Source organism: Emydura macquarii, unplaced genomic scaffold (genome assembly GCF_026122565.2).
Source record: "Emydura macquarii macquarii isolate MOO-44397 ecotype Brisbane River unplaced genomic scaffold, CSIRO-AGI_Emac_v2 contig_554, whole genome shotgun sequence".
NCBI lineage: Eukaryota > Metazoa > Chordata > Testudines > Chelidae > Emydura > Emydura macquarii.
The window spans coordinates 15946638-15966069 of NW_027130691.1; the positions used below are offsets into that span (position 1 = coordinate 15946638).

Sequence of the window (19432 nt, forward strand, 5' to 3'; positions counted from 1 at the left end):
TTGACTTCACTAGGCTTTCCATTTTCTGAAGGATATCTGGCTTTATTAACCTCCCAAACCTTGCTATTTAGTCATACTGGTTTACTTCTTGCCTTCCTGATTCCCTTTCTTGTTTAGAGGTTTATATGCCTTCTGACACTATTACTGTTTCCTTAAAGTAGTCTCTATGCCAAATCTAAGGACTTCAATTTCTTTACATTTGCTTTTAGGGCCTTTTGACTAGGTTCCTCTTTTTAAAATCCCCTTTATGAAGTTAAGAATCACCGTAGGCATTCATTGAAGGAATGTAGTAACACATCAGTTTCTGCAGAAATTAAGCTTCCATTTTTAAAAAATAATGAAATTAAGTTTCTAACCATTTTGGTTGTGAAGACAACCATCCAAATGTGAAATGCAGTGCTGACTTCTTCGGTCTGCAAAAAGACTGCTCCTGTGTCTCTGCTGCCTTTCTTAGGGCTGGTCTACACTAGAGAGTTTTGTCCACAAAAGTCAGTTTTTGTCGACAAAACAGTGGAGGTGTACACTTTCAAATGCTCCTCCCAGCAATGTAACTCCCTTGATATACTGACATAATAAACCACCTCAACAAGAGGTGTAGGGCTTATGTCAGCATAGACAGGGGGAGACAGTGTCAAGGTAGACACTGCGTTCCCTTATATCTGTAGTTATCTGTCATTCTTTGCTGGAGCTCTGAAATTGACAAAAAAAGCCAGCTGGGAGCAGGGCGAAAAGCCCCAGGCTGCTGGACCCTGGCTGGTCATTGGCCTTTTAATCATAGATATGGATAATGTAAGCTGTGAAATTGACAAGGCTGCTCAGCTGCTGGTGGGGAGTGGGCAGATGGTGAGAAGCTAGGAGGACAGGAGCTGCGGGGATCCCAGCAGGGAGCTGAGAGCCCAATCTCTCAGCTCCCCACATTGACCCTCTTAAGGTCAGTGGAAGTCGTCTTGGTGAGGATGCACTCCACCAACCCAAGGAGGGTAGTGTGGATATCAGCCACCACAGTAATTTCTGACGTGGCTGTAAGTCGACCAATGTTAGGTCAACTTATTTTTCGAGTGTAGACAAGATCTTAGATTTGCCAAGGAGTAGCAAAGTGATACTAACAAGACACTGGTCAATTTCATAACTATGACTCCACAACTTTGGAAAAGCTACTTGGGAAAGCTGTGAGCAGAAGCAAGAGCAAGCACTGGAGTTATCTGCAGGACGACCACACACAAAAGAGGGGTTAGAGTAGTAGAGTCCTTCCTTCACCTCTTGCACCATCCCCATCATCTTTTCTATCTGCCTCCTGCTAGCAGGCTAAATCCTTCAGCTGATGCGTCTACTAAATTTTTCAAGCCCAACTGTAACGTCTCCTTGGGATAACACACACTTTTTGTAGCTTTCAAAAGCATCTTTATAAAGGGGACAAAATTAACTGATGTTGTCTATTTTATTTAGGTCTCAGTTGAATTGTACTATTTAAAATCCAAGAAAGCCTTACAATAGCAAATTTTTAAAAATTATTTCTATAATTCCACACAATCTTTTAATTTACATGTAAAAATATTCATAGCGATTCTATACAAAATGACATTACAGCACAAGTATATAGTGTTCTATGAATAATAAAAAATTCCATTCTGTAATTTAATTTACAAGAGTACCTGGGCTTTCCCCTCACCCCATTATCATTACCAATGAGTAAAAGGCCAGACTTCAGTGACTGCAGCCTAAGAACGAGTCGGTCATATCCACACTGACAAGAAAGAAAAAACTGTTCGTTATTGAATTAGCTGTGACATAACTGCTAATCTTCCACCTGCAAAAATCAAAAACATCTACAGTATTTAAAATGTATCTCAGCATTCATTTTTGCCAGAAAACTTATTTTCCTTTACTATATACAGATTTTATCCTTTCAAAGTGATTGATATTTTTCCCCAATGCATAAAGCTATTAGGTATATAAAATGTATTTGTGCTTACTCAAAACAGCCTTCCAGTCATTTCATTTGTCATGGTACAACATCAGACCCCACTTTAAGATAGGCTTGCAACGTTGACTAACACTGAAAAGAAGCAGTCAAATATGTAGAGACGTTTAAAATACCATATTTAAGAAGTGTTTTACTGTGTCATGTGGTACACTCAGGGCTGTAAAATTCCAGAGGAGATTGGGTATGTTGCTGGGCTGATTCACTGAAGTGAGTTTGTGGAATTGCTGATTTGCAGGGCCCAAGCTACTTCATGGCACTTAATTAAGGATACCACACCAGTATCTGCCATAAAAGGAGCTACTTGCCCTCCAACTAAGCAGAAGGCAAGGTGCTCCAATGACAGCTGCTAATTTAGAGAAGGGAAACTGGGAGATTAACTAATTACATATTATACTCTTCAAGTCTAATTGCAAGTTGCCAGTACTTAAAATATACCCACAAAAAAACCCAAAAGAATGACTTTTACCATGCAACAGAGATTCTAACTCACATTCTAATTATTTTACCAGCAATATTCTGTGAAAAATTCAGTCTATTTATTTTGATATTTTAACAAATTCCAGAAAAAACATTATTTCCTAGGACAACTTTATTTGTATATGATTGAGGCACTACTGAACAACTAAGTATAGAAACCTGAATAACTTTTATTTGTTTCCATATGAACAAGAATAGAGTCAAGTTTTAGTTTAAGATTATCATGGAAAATTCTATTTGAAATCTGCTAAAAGAAAGTTCTATTAATGTCCTATTACAAGCTACACTTACACCTATACCTACACACACACAGAATAATTTTGTCTACCACTGAAGTGTAGCAAGCTCTGAGGAGGAACCCAGCAACTGTTTGATGATGCTGCCCCTAGACCAGTGTGAACAGCATAGCAGAGCACTACAATCATCTATTGCACAAAACCATCCATGCTCTTATTCTTAGGAGACTCCTCCTCCTTCCACATTGCCTCACACGCCACCATTATTAACCAGCAACATGAGACAGAAATAAGAGGGGAGGACACTGAAATGTTGTAAACTGATGTATGAAAACGGAATATGAATAACTGAAACATAACATTCTTATGCCATAGCCGCAAAGAACAAGATGTCTTGCTACTCCATCACAGCATCAACAAAATGCTGACAAGAGAAACTATTCCATGTGATTAGTCTGATTAACTCCAATGGTCTTCACTGGGTCCTAGATGACAGTATCTCACGGCAAAGGACTTTGAATGTCTTTCAGAAACAGGAACAATTTATTTAAGGGCAGTCTCTCCACAGCTGGAGAAGCGATGTCAAATGAAAGGAAAACAAAAACAAGCCACTTTCCACCCCTTATTATCATCCAATTTTGAAATTGTGAAGCACTAAAGACATCTGAGTTAAATGTCTGTAGCCTGCTAGGCCAGAGAAAGCCACTGAAGAACATCTGAACTTCTTATTGGGAGGGATAATTACAGCCTCCCTAACGGAGAGCAAGTTTTCAGTGAATAAACATGCTTTCATCTGATCTGTACTCAAAAAACTATTCTTTGATATTTGTGTTCTTGCCAATTAGCACCACAGATCTGACCACTTCTTTCTGGAAGTGGTCACTGAGAAAGTGATGGCAGATCAAATCCAACAGATCTTAATCTTCCGAGCTTTTGGATCTTAGACAGGCTTTAGACTTATCACAGCACAGAAGCAGCATCAGTTTCAGTGGCAACTCACAGGCTTTTACACATACTACTTACTAGATCTTTCAGCTGCTTTTTATGGATGGGATTTTCAAAAAGGCCTAAGTGATACAGAAACAAGTCACGCTGACTTTCAATGAGACTTACATGTCTGTCACTCAGACACTTCTAAAAAAAATCATACCCTATAGTTAGGCTTGGAAGGATTAGATTTTTATCGGTAAATGTTGATTTCACTATACATACATAAACCAATGAAAAAAATGTCCATAAGAAATTATAGAAATTTACAGATTGGTGAAGTAAGAAAAACGTTGTTTGAGAATTTATAAGAATTTGATTTAAGGATACTTACTTTGTATATTTTGACATGTAATGTTGACAATTTGTGTTTTAATGGTTATAAAAGCTTTAATTTTTTTTAATCTCAATGGCTACCGTCATTAATTATCGGACTTCCTATAATTTCCTGCAACTGTGAAAATTTGAATCGTAAAAGATAAAAAATCTTGAACGTTGAAAAAAATAAAATAAAAACCAGATTATGCCAAGCCTACCTTTACTGTTTAACATGAGATTCACTGACTACCATGAGACTGTTTGGGGTTGGGTGGAGGGGAGAGGAAATAAAGGGCAGAACAGCTTTAAAAGTTGTACCATTCATTCCTTTCAGAAAAATCCCAGTGGTTTCTGAGGGAAAAACTGGCCTTCCTGCCTGAAGGATGTAAACTATGATGTACCTCAAGAATCAGTCTTGAAACCGCCTTTCAATCTCTAGTTATATATAAGCATTGGAGAGAGATGTAAGAGGATCAATATGCTGATGGCTCAGCTCTATATTTTCCTTTCATGTCAACCACAGTAAGTGGTTCCCTTGCTCTTTGGATGTCAGAGGTAGAAACCGGGATGAAAAACAGTTGGTTTATGGTCACTTTGGATAATAGAAGTGAAGCTGAGTAGAAGAGGAAGCATTCTGAGAACCTGAGGTCCATGACTATTCTCTCAAATATCACCCTGCCCACTTTGTATCTTAGGGAGAGACTCCTGGCTGCTACTAGGCCGTAAACAACGACAGTGACTAAAATACACTAAATATCAGCCAAAAACATATTCTTTATTGTCAGATGCGGTATTCACATTCTTTTACACCCATTATCTCAAGACCAGAATACTTCAATGAACTTTACCCCAGGATAATCTTGACTATCACTCAGAAGCTTTGGCTAACATAGCACATTCCCATCTACAAACCTTAATCTTTCCTATATCTACTAACCACAATAACTTTGACTACACCTGACTACACCACGTTAGTTGAGTTTCACCTCTATCAAACAAGATCTGGAGGCAGGTAATTCTCAATAGAAAGCCCTTAACCCTGGGATTCAGTCTGCAAAAATAAACCAGAGCCTGAACCAGACCTCATTTAGAACAAGGTGATAGATGCATGCATCTAATTTTTAAACCAGGTGCAGTTTCTGGAATCTCCTCCAATTTGACCTATTGGTTATGTTTTCCTGAAGCACAAATCTTACTGTTGATTATGCAGGAATGCAAGATAGCATGACTTACATGGTCTTTTGGGAAATTAAAATATTCTTTTCTTTTTTTAAATCTAAAACTCAAGCTGTGCTCAGAAACTATAATGGTATTTCAGAAATATCAAATGTTAATACACAAACTACATAACTGCTAGGTTTTAACACAGCTATCTACAACATACATGCCCGGTTCTGTCTTTGCAATACAACCTGCACCAGCAAACATCTACCAGTTTTAATTATACCAATACCACCACCAATTAAGAACATACATTAAAGCTGCTGTATGACTTGATAAGCAAAAAGAAAAAATGCTTGCAAACTGAATCATGAAATGTAAAAAAAAAACCATTCCAAAATAAGGGGCATGTATTATGTAATATAAAATAAGAAAATAACTCCCAGTGACAACTGGCAACTCTAGATTTCTCTTACTGCAACTTTCTGTACCATATACTTGGGTGATTAATTAGTTAACTAGGTTTAGAATCTAACAAGTCATAAGGATTAGCTAAGCTAAACTTTTTTTTTCTAGCAACATCCAACATAGTAAACAGTTTGGGAATTTACTTGTTAAATCACACTTATACTAAAAGACAGAGAAATTCTTGAAGAATGATGCATTGTAAAGTTAATTATTTAAGTTACTAACCAGTTGATCCACACTGTTCTTCAGACACATCCACATCTTCATCCATGTCACTTTCTCCCAATAAGCACTTTTCATTATGATGTTTGATTCTTGCAACTAGGCCCTGCATTTCCTTCTTGCACTGCTTACACTTGACATTTTCCTTTTTTACTCACGGAAAGAATTTCTTCAAAATATTTCTAAATAGGGTCTCTCTTACGCCTAGAAGCCATGACAGTTTTTCTGTGGCAAAAGTGTCAGGGAATATAGAAGCTGTGTGTGTGCTGAATAATGTCTTCCCTTTTTCTTTCCAGTCCACTCCACTGTTCCTTTCTACTCTGCCTCTGTCCTTTGTCTCTCCGTCTTTAAAACAATGTTTTAACTAACTCCTCTGCCTTGCTTGGCCCAGCTCCACCACCACATAAGCACATAACAATCCTATCCAGCCTGTCTTTCTTTGCACGTGACTTTAGTCTGCTGAGAAACAGAAACTGAAACTGAAAGCCCGGAACTTTCAAGAAGCAAGAGCTGGTAGCTAGGCTGGACATACTAGAGCCATTCATTCATTTCTATGAGACTGTAAGTGTAGGTTTAGCATGTTTGTGATGAGATTTAATTGTAACTTATTTTTTAAATGAGAGAGAAATTAAGTATTTTACAGATTTTTGAAAAATTTAAAAATCTGATTTAAATTAAAAAAATCATGGATTTTTATCCACCCTGGGTGGAGGAACATTGAATGGCAATGCGTGTAGGGTTTTGTGTTTTGAAAGCCCTCTCCATCCCATCAAAATATATTCCAACATCTGTGTGCATGAAGTATTGCCATAATCACAAATATTTTATGTCAATTAAAATATAAATGTTTGTAACTGAGAATAAAAGATAAATAATTAAAAGAATGATCAAATCCCGTATCTATTAGTTCCAAAAGCTTGAGCTCAGCATGTTGTGATTGCAACTGCTATGCATATCTTTGAGTTGCTGGTATCATATAGTGTAGGTACAACATAAACTGATGGAACAACTACTTAGTTGAATGTTTAAAACATTCTAGTTGAGAAGTAATGATTATCAACAACCTCGTTTTAGAATAAACGTTTCCTATCAATCCCACTAGAATTGACCCACTGGGAAATGTTATGTGAAGAATTGTCATAAATTTCAAATTTAAAACATTCATCCTCTTTCTTGAAGAAGTTGATTCATAAAGGGATTTAAGATTAGAGAGATTATGGAAAGACCACTTTCTACGAGTTATATTAGAAGTATTTTCTCTAAAAATATGAAAACAGAAAATGGATTGATACTACCATATGTTTCCTTTTATGACAATGTGAAGCTTTAAGTAAACTTAGACATAAGACATTGTTTGTAGATGTCCATCCTGTTGAGCCCGAAAACCAAACTAATCTCAAAGAAGTCAAGGGGCCACAATCAACGATTTAGGATACACTTTCTGTCCTGTGTACTACATAGATGGCACAAAGGGAACAGAAAACTCCTGCAAGTTTTCCTGCTGAGTATTCCTTCAGCATGGAAAGGAAAGCAACCCATTGCTAGAGAGGGGAACCATCCTTTGATAAGCATTTCCCCTATGCTCAGGCTGAGCCAGCCAAGCTCCTGTCCTGTTCTCCGATAGCACAATCTGAACATAAGTCAAGCGCGTACAAGGACAGAATCTAGCCCTTAACATAATTTTTCTGTTTTGGTTATGTCTGACAAAAATATAACCTTTGAAAGTTACAGAGTTTAAATTTAGGGGCATAAGGTTAAGACTGTTTCCTCTAAAATTATCCCTCAAATCAATACATCATTTATTCTCCTTTACTCTCTATAATATTGAAAAAGAACACCTATAAAATATTACTTGATATACAGCTCTGGTAACTGGTTTTACTCAAAATCCTGAGCTGGCTATGGATAACTGAGTTAAGGGAAAGTATTGAACTATTTTCTTTACTAGAGAAAACTTTAATGTGAGAACATTTAGACAAGCAGCTTACTTGACCAGTATTTTTCTTTCTTTCCTTAACTATTGTTTTAGATTTGTATTGATTGATTGTATTGATTCTCTTCCAAACGTACTCAATTCTCTCTGCTTGACCCAGCTGTGTAGTCATAGTCTACTGTTTACAATATCACTGTCTTGTCATGGAAAGACAAGGTGGCTGTTGCTTAACTTTAACTTCACTATAGGATCAAATAAAAGAAGAACATGGACCATAAGAGAGTACTTGTTTAATTAAACTCACAGCTTGGATAACTGACAAATATAATGAGAAAGGTTATGAAACACACACAAGGTAGCTTTCACAACTCTCCAGGCTTTTACATTTCTACATTATGAAGCTTTGACACTATACACTAATAAATATGATCTCTCAAATGTTATATATTAACTTAGTCTAGAGTCTCAAGACTTTAGTACCATAGATTCATATACTTTTCAATGAGATAAAATTAGTAAAGCTATTTCTAAAACTTGGAAAAAAATTAAATCTGATGACATCTCCCCATCCCCATGAAAACGTCTCAATAGAGCCACACTGTAAGAACTGCACACCCAGCTTTGCAAGCAAAGCAATGCATGAAAAACCCAGCATCAAGCTGCATAACGAATATACTTCTAGCTGCTTGTGAGTAATCTTATATAATCATAGTAGTTTGTGTCCTACATGCTAACAAAACATTAGTTGCTATGACATCTCACTAGGACATGTGCAAGCCAATACTTTCCTGATCAAATATGCATTACAAATGTATAATGTTTGTTTCATGTCCTTTCACACTTGAGCCTGTACTGAACAACAGCAATTAAGAACTTAATACCTGATATAGTGAGTGCTTTCATTTCTTAACTCCAGAGGGGCAATACAGCAGCTCAACACACGATAGTGCATTTGGATTAATAGTGCTTAACATTTTTATTTTAGTACAAAAACTCCTATTCATTAACTGTATATAAAATATATTAATGTGTTGAGTTAAGATAAAAAGACTACCTCATATAGACATTTCACCTGAAACAATGGAAAACTTAAGGTTTTATCTCAAGCCACTAACCAGAGATTAAGTGGGGGGGGGGGGGAGGGGAGAGAATGGTGATATACTCCCTAGTCCTGCCCACAAACCATGCTCCATTCACATGTGAAGCCAAAACAGAATGTTTTTACCAGTAAACTGTGTACCCTTCATAACATTTCTGGCAGCCTTTGATCGGTAGTGAAACAGATCATTTTGAAGCTAAATTAACTGTCACCATTGTTAGCACCCCACTGAGATAAACGGGGCAGTATACACCTCATAGAAGTACTATCTGAGGCTATCTTCAGCACCAGACAGATGTCAAAACTTTGGTTTACATTTAGAGTCTATCTACATTATCTACATTAACGCAGCTACACTGGTACAAACCCCTCAGTGAAGATGTGCTGAACAAGTGTAAAACAAGGCTTGCACTAGTGAGGCTTCTCCCAGTGTCTGAGGTAAACTGCACTAACAGAAGCCTCATATTAAAATCTGTATAATGCATCCACTTTGGTGATTTACACCAATGTAGCTGCATTGGTACCAAGTATAATATTCCAAATATAATATACCAAGTATAAACAGGACCTCAAATCACATTTTGAGATGTCACAATCCAGAAAAAGCAGTTAAGCACATGATTAACTCCTTGGTGAATCTAGGCCTAAATGAAAGCTTAAATTCATAAAATGACTACCTCTCATTAAATCATCAAAAGCCAATGCAATTCAACCCCTGAACTAAAGGTTATAAATGTAAAAAAAAAAAACCCAACAATTCGAACAAATATATAACTAGAAAAGATGAACAGCATTTACTTCAAAGTACACCCTGTCTTTTAAAAAATGAAATGTCATAGAAAGATAAAATTCATTCTGAAGGAAAAACGGAATAGGGTTTGGAGGAAAGTTATTATTCCTATGTTTCATTTGCAGACTTGAAATCAATTCAGGAGGTAAATCTTCTATAACCCATTTTACAGATGAGAAAACAGACACAAATAGGATAAATGATATAAGCAAGGTCACAGAGCAAATCAGAGACACTCTTGTATCCTAATCACTGGACCATGCTGCCACCAACATATATGCACCAGTTCAACCCAGTCTCACTACACTAGGAGATAAACATCTTAACTTGCTCAAATACACATTAACGTGCTCAAAAACAGATGCATTTCCCATCACCGTTATTAGGCTGATTAAGAGAGATGATGTCAAACAGTTGAGCACACACATTCCTTTGCATACATGTTTGTGTTTTAATGTGTTCCCCTCTAAGTCTCTATGATACAAAACAGTTTTAACTACAACAAAGAAAAATTTCAGCAATACGTGATGTTTATTAGGAGAGCCAAAGTGATCTGTTATTATTGGAGGGGGAAGGCAGGTGGCAAATCATAACCAAAGAAGAGAGAACCGGGGATCATGATTCCTACATCCCGAGTCTCTTTTTGTGTTTACCCCGTGTGGTCGTGGGGCACTCAAGATGAGCCGTAGTGCTTATCATCACTCAGTCCTGGTTTTGGTTACCTCTTTCGCATTTTTAACGCACATATCACACACACCGCCCAGAATGAAAACAAGAAAAAGCAACCCCGAAGCCAGCAAAAGGGAGGGAATAACTAAGCCTTGGCTCAGGGACGGGGCTAAGGGGCAGGGAAGAGAAGAGGGCAGGAAACGGGGCAAGGCAGGGGCAGCAGCCGGAGCTGAGAGGCAGCAGCGGCAGGAGGCGGCAGGCTGGGAAGGGGAGCAGGAGGCAGAGATGCTGAGCGCCGCACACGGCGCTGTCCCTGCGGGAGGGCCAGGAGGCTGGCGCCGCCGGCTGCTCCCTAGCCCCCGGGAGAGGCTGCGGGCCAGGGCGCTGCCCCGACTCGGCTGCCCGAGCGGTACTCACCAGACCATGCCGTAGGCCCCTTCCCCGATGTAGGAGAGGTTGGTGTAGCGGGGCCCCACATCGAACACCTGGCCCCGAACCATCTCCGGACCGCCGGGGTTGGCCGAGCCGCCCGCAGCCCCGGCCCCCGACACCGCCGCCATGTTCGCCCTGGCGGGAACCGCTGTGGAAGGGGAGGGGGGGAATGTGGTCGCCCTCCGGTGCCCGCGCCGCCGCTGCGCTCAGAGAGACCCACTGCCGCCCAGCCCGAGGCCCGCTCGCCGCCGCCGCCGCTGTGTGAGGTGGAGCCAGAGGCTGACTGAGGCTGCTGCGCTGTGCCTGTGCCTGTGCCGTGCTGCGCTGTGGGGGGGAGGGGGCGCGCGCGCAGAGGGGAGGAGGGAGCGTCGCACACAGATCGGGAGGAGGAGCGAGGAAAGCAGGCGCGGGAGGGGCGGGGCTGGGGGACTGCGGTAACTTCAGAGCCGCAGCGGCCGGGTGGTGGGGGGGAGGGTGCTGGGCAGATCACGTGGCCGGTGTGCCTGCCGCGCCGGGAAGCTCAGCTGCAGGGCGCCATTAGGCGTCAGGTGACGCGAGGACGGGCCCCGCCAATGGGCTGGTGCCTGCGCTGCTGCTCTGGGGCGCCGTCCCCTGGGCGCGCCTGGTCAGTGCCCGTGCTGGGTTGCGTGTGCCGCGCGGGACGCCCCAGCCTGCCTGAGCTGGGCGACGGCCTGGCACCGTGGCCGGGGTTGCCGCTTGGCGAGGGCCAGAGCCCCCCACACCAGGCCCCAGGGGCCAGGCCCGGGCTCCAGTTCTGAGCATCTGCTTCCCAGCCTGGGCAAAAGCAGGTGCCCTCCTTGCAGAAGAAGAACAGCAGCACAGACAGCGGCTCTGCGTGCGCCCCACGCCGCCCGTGTCTGGACAGTCATCCTCAGCTTTGCTCAGCCTGGGTCGCCCGCGTGGGCGTTTTGTCACCAGGCCCCTTTGTTCTTTCCCCTCTGTGCACCTCAAAGTGCGTGAAAGCACAGCCTGTTTTCAAACACACCTCAACACCGAGACCTGCCACAAGGTCGGCAGGCAGGTCGGCAAATGGCTCTCATCTGGCATTGGTTAGGCGAGTGGCGATCAGTAAAGATCTGTCATGCTGGCCAATATTGTCTCACTGTTTACTTTTACTCCTTCAGCTGTGTCTACCCATCTGTTGTCCTGTCCTATACTTAGATTGTCAACTCTGTGGGGTAGGGAGGGTCTTTTTATTGTTTTACCTCACCTCGCCCCACAGGATCCTACTCCATAGCTAGGGGATCCTGGATGCTATACTAATGCCAATAATAAATTGTTTTTTTGTTAAACTCTTTTATTGTTACAGTCACACATCCCTTATGTCTGTTTCATCTGCTCTGTTGAATCCTCTCTATACCTAGATTGCAAGCTCTTTAGGGCAATGAATATGTCTTGCTCAGTTTTCATCACTATTTGAAAGCTAAATAATAATTTCACATAAGTCCCAGAACAACCATAGAAATAGGTGAAAGGCCTTATAACCCATTACCAGTCCTCTGAACTTATCCTGTGCCCCAAACATAATATTTCTTTTAGTTCCCCACATTATGACACAGTCTTTAATTACATGATCATATACTGTTGGTTTTATGGGACCCTCTGCCTAAGTCATTGCACAGGATGATCAGTAAATGAGGCAGAGTGTTGAAGGAAGAGAAATGAGGTTCTCTTTTATTTAATGCACTGGACTGGACTGTTTTCCTGGTGTGATGTCCCATCAACAATGGTCTTTCCAGGAACATGGGCCCTCTGGCTCCACTTCCACTGATTATGATACATCTTTACTAGTTTACACACATTTTAATGTATATATTTAGAACTAATAACTGATGCCCAGTCCCCCACTCCATAGCTCTTTGGCTAGAGAGGTTGCCAGCACATAGTTGAGTTGGAGTCTCATCTTTATCACAGGTTCAGCTGGTTACATAATCTTTGAGATAGTTTGGTCTTCTCAACAAGCAACACACTGGGACTGTCCTACCTCTGTTTCCCTGACTCCTATCCCTGCATCTAGCAAACTATCTTTCTGTGGAGTTTCCTCCCTCCCCTGGAAAAAAGGATAAACAGTGAGGTGGCAAAATTTGCAGACGATACAAAATTAAGATTGCAGTCTGTTTGGACTTAACTAAGAGTTACAAAGGGCCCTCAGAAAACGGGGTGACTGAGTAACAAATGGCAGATGAAATTCAATATTGATAAATGCAAATTAATGCACACACTGGAAAATATAATCCCAATTATACATACAAAATGATGGGGTGTAAATTAGATGTTACCATTCAAGAAAGAGATCTTGGAGTCATTGTGGATAGTTCTCTGAAAACATCTGCTGCAACAAACTGCAGCGGCAGTCAAAAAAGCTAACAGAATGTTAGGAAGCATTAGGAAAGGGATAGATGATAAGACAGAGAATATAATAATGTCTCTGTATAAATCCATTGTACATCCACATCTTGAATACTGTATGCAGACCTGGCTGTCCCATCTCAAGAAAGATATATTAGAATTGGAAAAGGTACAGAGAAAGGCAACAAAAATGATGAAGGGTATGGAACAGCTTCCATATGAGGAGAGATTAAAAACACTGGGACTTTTCAGCTCGTGGTAAAACAGAATTTCTTTCTGTGGGCGATTATCACATGACCAGTAGGTGTCCCACTCTTCTATCAAGGAGCAGAGCTACCTATTAACTCTTGAGCCTATTTAAGATTGCTGTAAATGCTCAGGTGTGAGGCACGTATTTTTTGCATGACATCCTTATGTAATGTGGGGGTGACAACAGCTCTCTGTCCTCGAAATATGATTCCATCCTGCATGCTCAGCTCATCTTTTATTTGAAAATATGGTTCTGCGCCTAGTGGTACTTGGCTTTTGCCTTCAGGCCATCCTGCTAGTATTGCTCTCTTGACTTCCTGTAGTTGGATGTCCTTTTCCTGAGCCTCTTTGATTTCCATCAGCTTCGGTGTTGAAACTGGGAGATAGTGCAGCATGTTCATGGATTCAGTGTCCTGATCCCCTTCCACCAACCCACTGATGCTGGAGATATATGTCTGCTCTTATATGCTCTCCTAATATTCCAAACAATATCTGATCTCTGCCTGGTAGTTTTGGAGGCACATCAGCATGCGCGGCAGTTTCTCTGGAGCACTAAGAAGGGGCTTTGCCATGATTGTCTCTGGGGTTTGCGGTCTGATTGCATGATTAGTGGATGACCATAGGAGTACTGATGGAATTTCTCCACTCCAAATATCACAGCCAGAAGCTTTTTCTATTTGGGCATACCCCTGTTCAGTCTCTGACAGCACTCTGCTGGCCTAAGTGACTGGCTGCTTCTGCGAAAGAGCTGATGTCCAAAGAATGTCACCTCACACTACTGAGTTACATTTTTTCTCAGTTTAGTTCTATGTGCTTGTCCCTGCATTGCTGTAGTTTTCTGTCATGTCTTGTCCAGCCTCTGTATCATTGCTACCTTCACCTACAGTGTGGATATCGACTGCAGTTATTTTCACCTTCCAGCGCTTGGATGAGTCTTCTCTTGAACACCTCTGGTACTAGGCTTATGCCCATTGGCATACTTAGTCATCTGTAGCAACCAAATGGTGTTACAAAGGATGTTAGCTTCCTGGACTCTTTCTACAGGCTTACGTGCCAAAATCCATTTCTCATATCACAGACTGGAAAGTTCTGGCAAGATGTCATCAATTGTGGGCAGTGGATAGTGGCATCTTTTCAATGCCTGTATCAGTGGCTTTGGGTCTATGCGAATGCATAATTTGCCCAAAGTCTTCTTTTACCATTACCATGTTGCTTACCCAGGCTGTACTGGCCTCTACAAATGCTACAATACCCCTAATCTGCAGACTTTTGAGCTCCTTGCATACTTGATTATGTAGTGCCACCGGAATTGTCCTTCATGGTAAGCACACAGGTTCCCCTGTGGGATCTACTTTCAGGAGAAGCATTCCTTTGAGGCACCTGTAATCTTTGAAAACATTCCCATATGCTTTGAAAATTGTCTCCATTATCCATGGGACTCTCCTTTTTGCTTCTTGCACTGCAACTATAAAATTCTGACACTGCATGCTGATCAGATCTGTAGCTTATAGAGTAAGCACCACAGACCCTAAGATGCTTACCATTCACCACCACAAACTTCAGTTAGTCCTGTCTGTTATTTTTTGGGTTAGTTACTATAAGGCACCATTTTCAAAGGTGCTGCATTATGCTCTCATTGTACATTATTCGATTATGCCTGCTGTTTGTAATGGGTGTGTTTGAGTCCAATTCAACCCCAGTAATCACATAGCACTGGGCCCCGCTATCCAGCTGAGATTGCATGGGGCATTTCCCTATTAACATTGTTATATGCACAGAGGTTGGTATTGTCCCTTGTTGCTTTTCTGTCCAAATAGAGCCTGAACCTGGTATTCTCTTGGACTCAGAGAGAGAATCATGATGTTATCACTGCTGTCTGATGTGCCATCCCCCTCTTGTACAAATCTGACTGAATCTTTCTGAGATTTTCCTCTGCTCTTGCACGCACTGTTAAAATGATTCAACTTGCTACATTCCTCGCAATGCTGTCCTAGTGCAGGGCACTTCTCCTTAGCCGGCTCATGCTGTCTCCCACACTATATCCATCTTACCATGGGTATGGAAGCCTGGCCACCTGCGCTCCTTTGCTGTTGTCTCACTGCATGCATTTGTGGGGTTGTTATGCCTTGTAGAGCTTTCATCCTTTCTCTTGAGACTGATGTCTTTAGACAGATGTCTAAGCATCTGTCTTAATGTGAGATTGTCTTCTCGGAGCAGCCATTCCTGCAGATGGTGTTCCCAATGCCACAGACTATCCTGTCGCAAATTAGGGAGCCTGTCAACGCCCCCAAAATTGCATGTTGCAGTCAGTGTGCATAAGGCAATAGTGTAGGGATCTAGCCTATCCCCTTCAGATTGGTGTCTAGTGAAAAGCCTGTGTCACACCACAGTTTCATTCTGCTTTGGGGAGCAATGTTTTCCCAGGACTCCTAGGACTGCTGTGAGGCTTGAGGCAATGGTGAGCTTCAGAGCTGGATCTGTCTGCGTTGTTCCCCAGTAAGGTACAACAATAGTTTTACTTTCCTGCCGCTTTCGTCCTCCTGCCTGACCAGCTCTGTGTACAGCTCAAATTCCTCCTCCCACCAGCTCTGTCACTGGGCGAGATTTGTGTCTGCAAAATCCAGGGCTCTGGGGGCCTTCAGATCGAGTTCCGTGGCTCACGCGGCCAACTGCGGCACTTCAGAGAACTCACAGCTCCAGTGCTGCCATCACGTTTCGTTTGCAAAGAGTGAAACTGAATGCAGGGTAAGCTGGACACGTGGAACGTTACGAAACTCTGGGTACTGCTCTGTCCATGTGACTTCCAATCCATTCCCCATCTACCCTGTTCCTCTGGTGCCCCGTCACTAACAGGCCCTCCAGGGAGCATGGCCCACGCATTGTGATACATATTTCCTATTTTACATACAACATTTTAAAAGAAACATTAAAAACAAATAATTGACGCCCAGACTGTGTCCCTTCAGCCCAAGGTAGCCAGCACATAGCCGAGCTGGAGTCACATCTTTACCACAGACTCAGCTGGTTGCATAGTCTTTGAGATAGTGCTTCTCACACACAATGCCTGGCTTCCTATGGGCATTCCTGTCCTGCATGATGCTGTCTCTCCCCCCTCAAGGGAGTCCCTGCTTCTGCCACTGCACTGTCTTCATAATTCTGTCCCTCTCCCACCATTACCTAAATCCTCTTGCCAATCCTACCTGCCATAGTATATTCCAAGTTCAACATAACTCTTGTTATCAGTTGCCCCACACCAACTTTCATCCCCACTAGCCAGAATCAGCTGCCCCAAAACAACTGCTATTCTCAGCAGCCACAGCCTCTCATAACTGCTGTGGAACCTTTGGATTCCAGACACACCATCCCTCCTCATCTTCAAGCAAAACATTCAGCTCCCTGTTTGAATAGCAGTCAAGAGGAAAAGAATATCCCTGTTACAATTGTACCCCAGCAGCAATATAGTGAGTTGCCTTCCATGCCAGAGTGCACAGCAGGCGTCCTGGTTTCAGATGCAATACAATCCTCCTGTCAGTTTAGTACAGTGAGAACTGTTCTGTGTGACTGGAATAATCTAATGATGAAAGCCTGTGTTTAATACCCATTCAGCCATATGGTTTATTGTATGTGTATTTAAGTGGAACAGTTAACATTGCTCCGTATGGGTTATTTTTTCTTCCTATCTAAAACTTTGTTTTTTACACTGTTTTTTCACTTAAAAAACCTGGCATTATTTTTCTCAGAAATGTTAGACATCAGTAAACGTGAATAAATGTTTCAGATTTCTGAAACCATGTAAATAAAAATAAGATTTAAAATGTTCCCTTAACACCTTTAAAAACAAAATTATGCTTACAGTTCTGAATATATACATAAATAAATCTGTCATCAGCAAATGTAAACCAAATGCTTATGGAAAATCTAACTTAAACACAACCTGTCATAGCAGTTTTAATGCAAATTTTGATTAAAAACTAGTGTACATCTAGTATATTTCCCTTTCACTAGGATATGTCAGATCAAAAAAAGATGCCAATGAGGCAGACAAGTAAGATGGAAAGACAGCCACCTCACCCCCCCCCCACTCCGCCAATGGGTACAACTATGTTCAGTCTGGAAATGAGTTAAAATGCATGTCTAGGCCAATATATATAAATGGGATCATTAGCATTTCATGCTGTGTATTTATTTTCATTATTTTGTAGTTCATATTGGGTCTTTCCTTTCATGAAGGCTCTGACCCTGCAAAGACTTACACATGTGCTTTAAGCACATGAAAAGTGCCATGAAGTCAATGGGCCTACTCATGTGCTTTAAGTTAAGTACATGACTAAATCTTTCCGGGCTCAGTGCCTTATGGGGGTACTTATGGCAAAATATTGGTTGGTGTCTGGAAGCAGAAGAAATACCTTCCCATGCCCTGAACAGCTGCACTAATATGCTGCAAAAGCACCATTAAGAACAGGTAAGCCATGCAAAGCTGATGTATTTCTTTAAAAATACACTAGGAAAATGTTAATAATTATAATGGGGAAGTTAAACTTGCTATGATTGGGCTTAACTTCTTCCCCCATATGGATGGGTTTAGCCAAGGAGCTGGATCTGGAAAGCCTTACCTTTATCTGCTGGGATATGTCCATTTTAACAGCTAACTTTGTGTTAAGTAAGTGTAGTACTACTGAAAGGGACTGAGAGCCCCGGAGTTTGAAAGTGTTTGCTTAACCACAGAATAAGTACAGCGTGGACAGCAACATTCAGCTTCCCACTCATGGGCCTGGAAGGGTGGAAAGGTGGTTTAATCTCTGTGCTCATTCAGTACACAGAGCCATCTCCGTTGCCATCTGTCCCAAGACTGCCATCACTGTGACGGAGGTTTTTAGTTCCAGGTGACCCTATGGCACCTGGACTGGGAGTGTGGCACTGCTCCTGGAGCACAGCAGATTGACCGGGAACCTCCACACCTTCAGAACAAAATGCAAATATCACATATTTAACATAACCTTCCCCTGGTAATTTTAAAAAGCCCCAAATTTATGTGTGGGGGCAGAGGGAGAGAAATGTGAAGTACTTTTAAAAGATATATTTTAACTTGTAAGGCACTCAGATACCATGGTGATGAATGTGATATAAATCTTAAATAGATTAGATGTGAACACTGGTCCACTGGGAACTCTCCTAAGACTCTCAAAGAGCATTAGATGCTAACAATTTCTAGAGACTGCTAAACTAGGCTTTATTTAACTGGTAATCTAGAAAATCCCCGGGCCTGACTTTTAGTTACACTAAGACCACTTTACATCACTATGACAGTGTAAAGTGGCCTTAGTTTAAATAAGACTCAGGCCCTATCTCTCCAATCCCCATAGTCATCCTGTCCTCTCATACAGTATTTCAATTAAAAACAATATGAATCAGTCAGACTGGCCAACTGATAACAAAAATCTAACTTTCTGTTTTCCCAGCATTTAATTATATCTTTTTCTGTGTTCCTTGCCCACCCAAAATGTCCATTGACTTCACTGGAAGTTTAGGCTGTACAAGAGAGGCAGGATCAGGACCTACATTGGTAAATATTTAAGCTCCTCATAGCTGAATGTTAATACAATGTATCTAAATTCTGGATTCTTTTTATTTTCATTGAATGACTAAACAGAATTTGGAAAACATAAAAGATTACCAATCATAGGACTATATTGTCAATAGCAACCTTATCTTAATTACCTAACAGACTTGTGTATACTTCTTTCACTCCTTCTTCTAGGAGCTAGCTTGTACAGTCATATTTTTGTCAGACTCACTGCTCACAAATAAGCCATCAAACTGCAGCTTGGAAGCTTGCTTGCATTAGCAAGTCACTGATACATTTCCTAATTTTGTGTGAGTGGTTTACAATTATATTTTAAATATTAAAAAGATCCATTTTAATGTAGTCTTAAAAGCTTATTGCACAAGTCTCACCCGTGTAATTAATATGCTGATATTTTGCTGCCATCTGTATGAAATCAAGATGCTTTTATTTTGCAACAGTAGCAGCAACAGT

General features: G+C 41.3%; 1 protein-coding gene across 2 annotated transcripts in view; it reads right to left on the reverse strand.

The window, feature by feature from the left end:
• Nucleotides 1-11069, reverse strand: part of MAPK1 (mitogen-activated protein kinase 1) — a 46030-nt gene extending 34961 nt beyond the window's left edge. For both annotated transcript variants that reach the window (XM_067539889.1, XM_067539888.1), the window contains exon 1: nucleotides 10762-11069. In XM_067539889.1, the coding sequence (XP_067395990.1) occupies nucleotides 10762-10904 (143 nt within the window). In that variant the 5' untranslated portion in view covers nucleotides 10905-11069. The remainder of the gene's footprint in view (nucleotides 1-10761) is intronic.
• Nucleotides 11070-19432: the final 8363 nt, after the last annotated feature.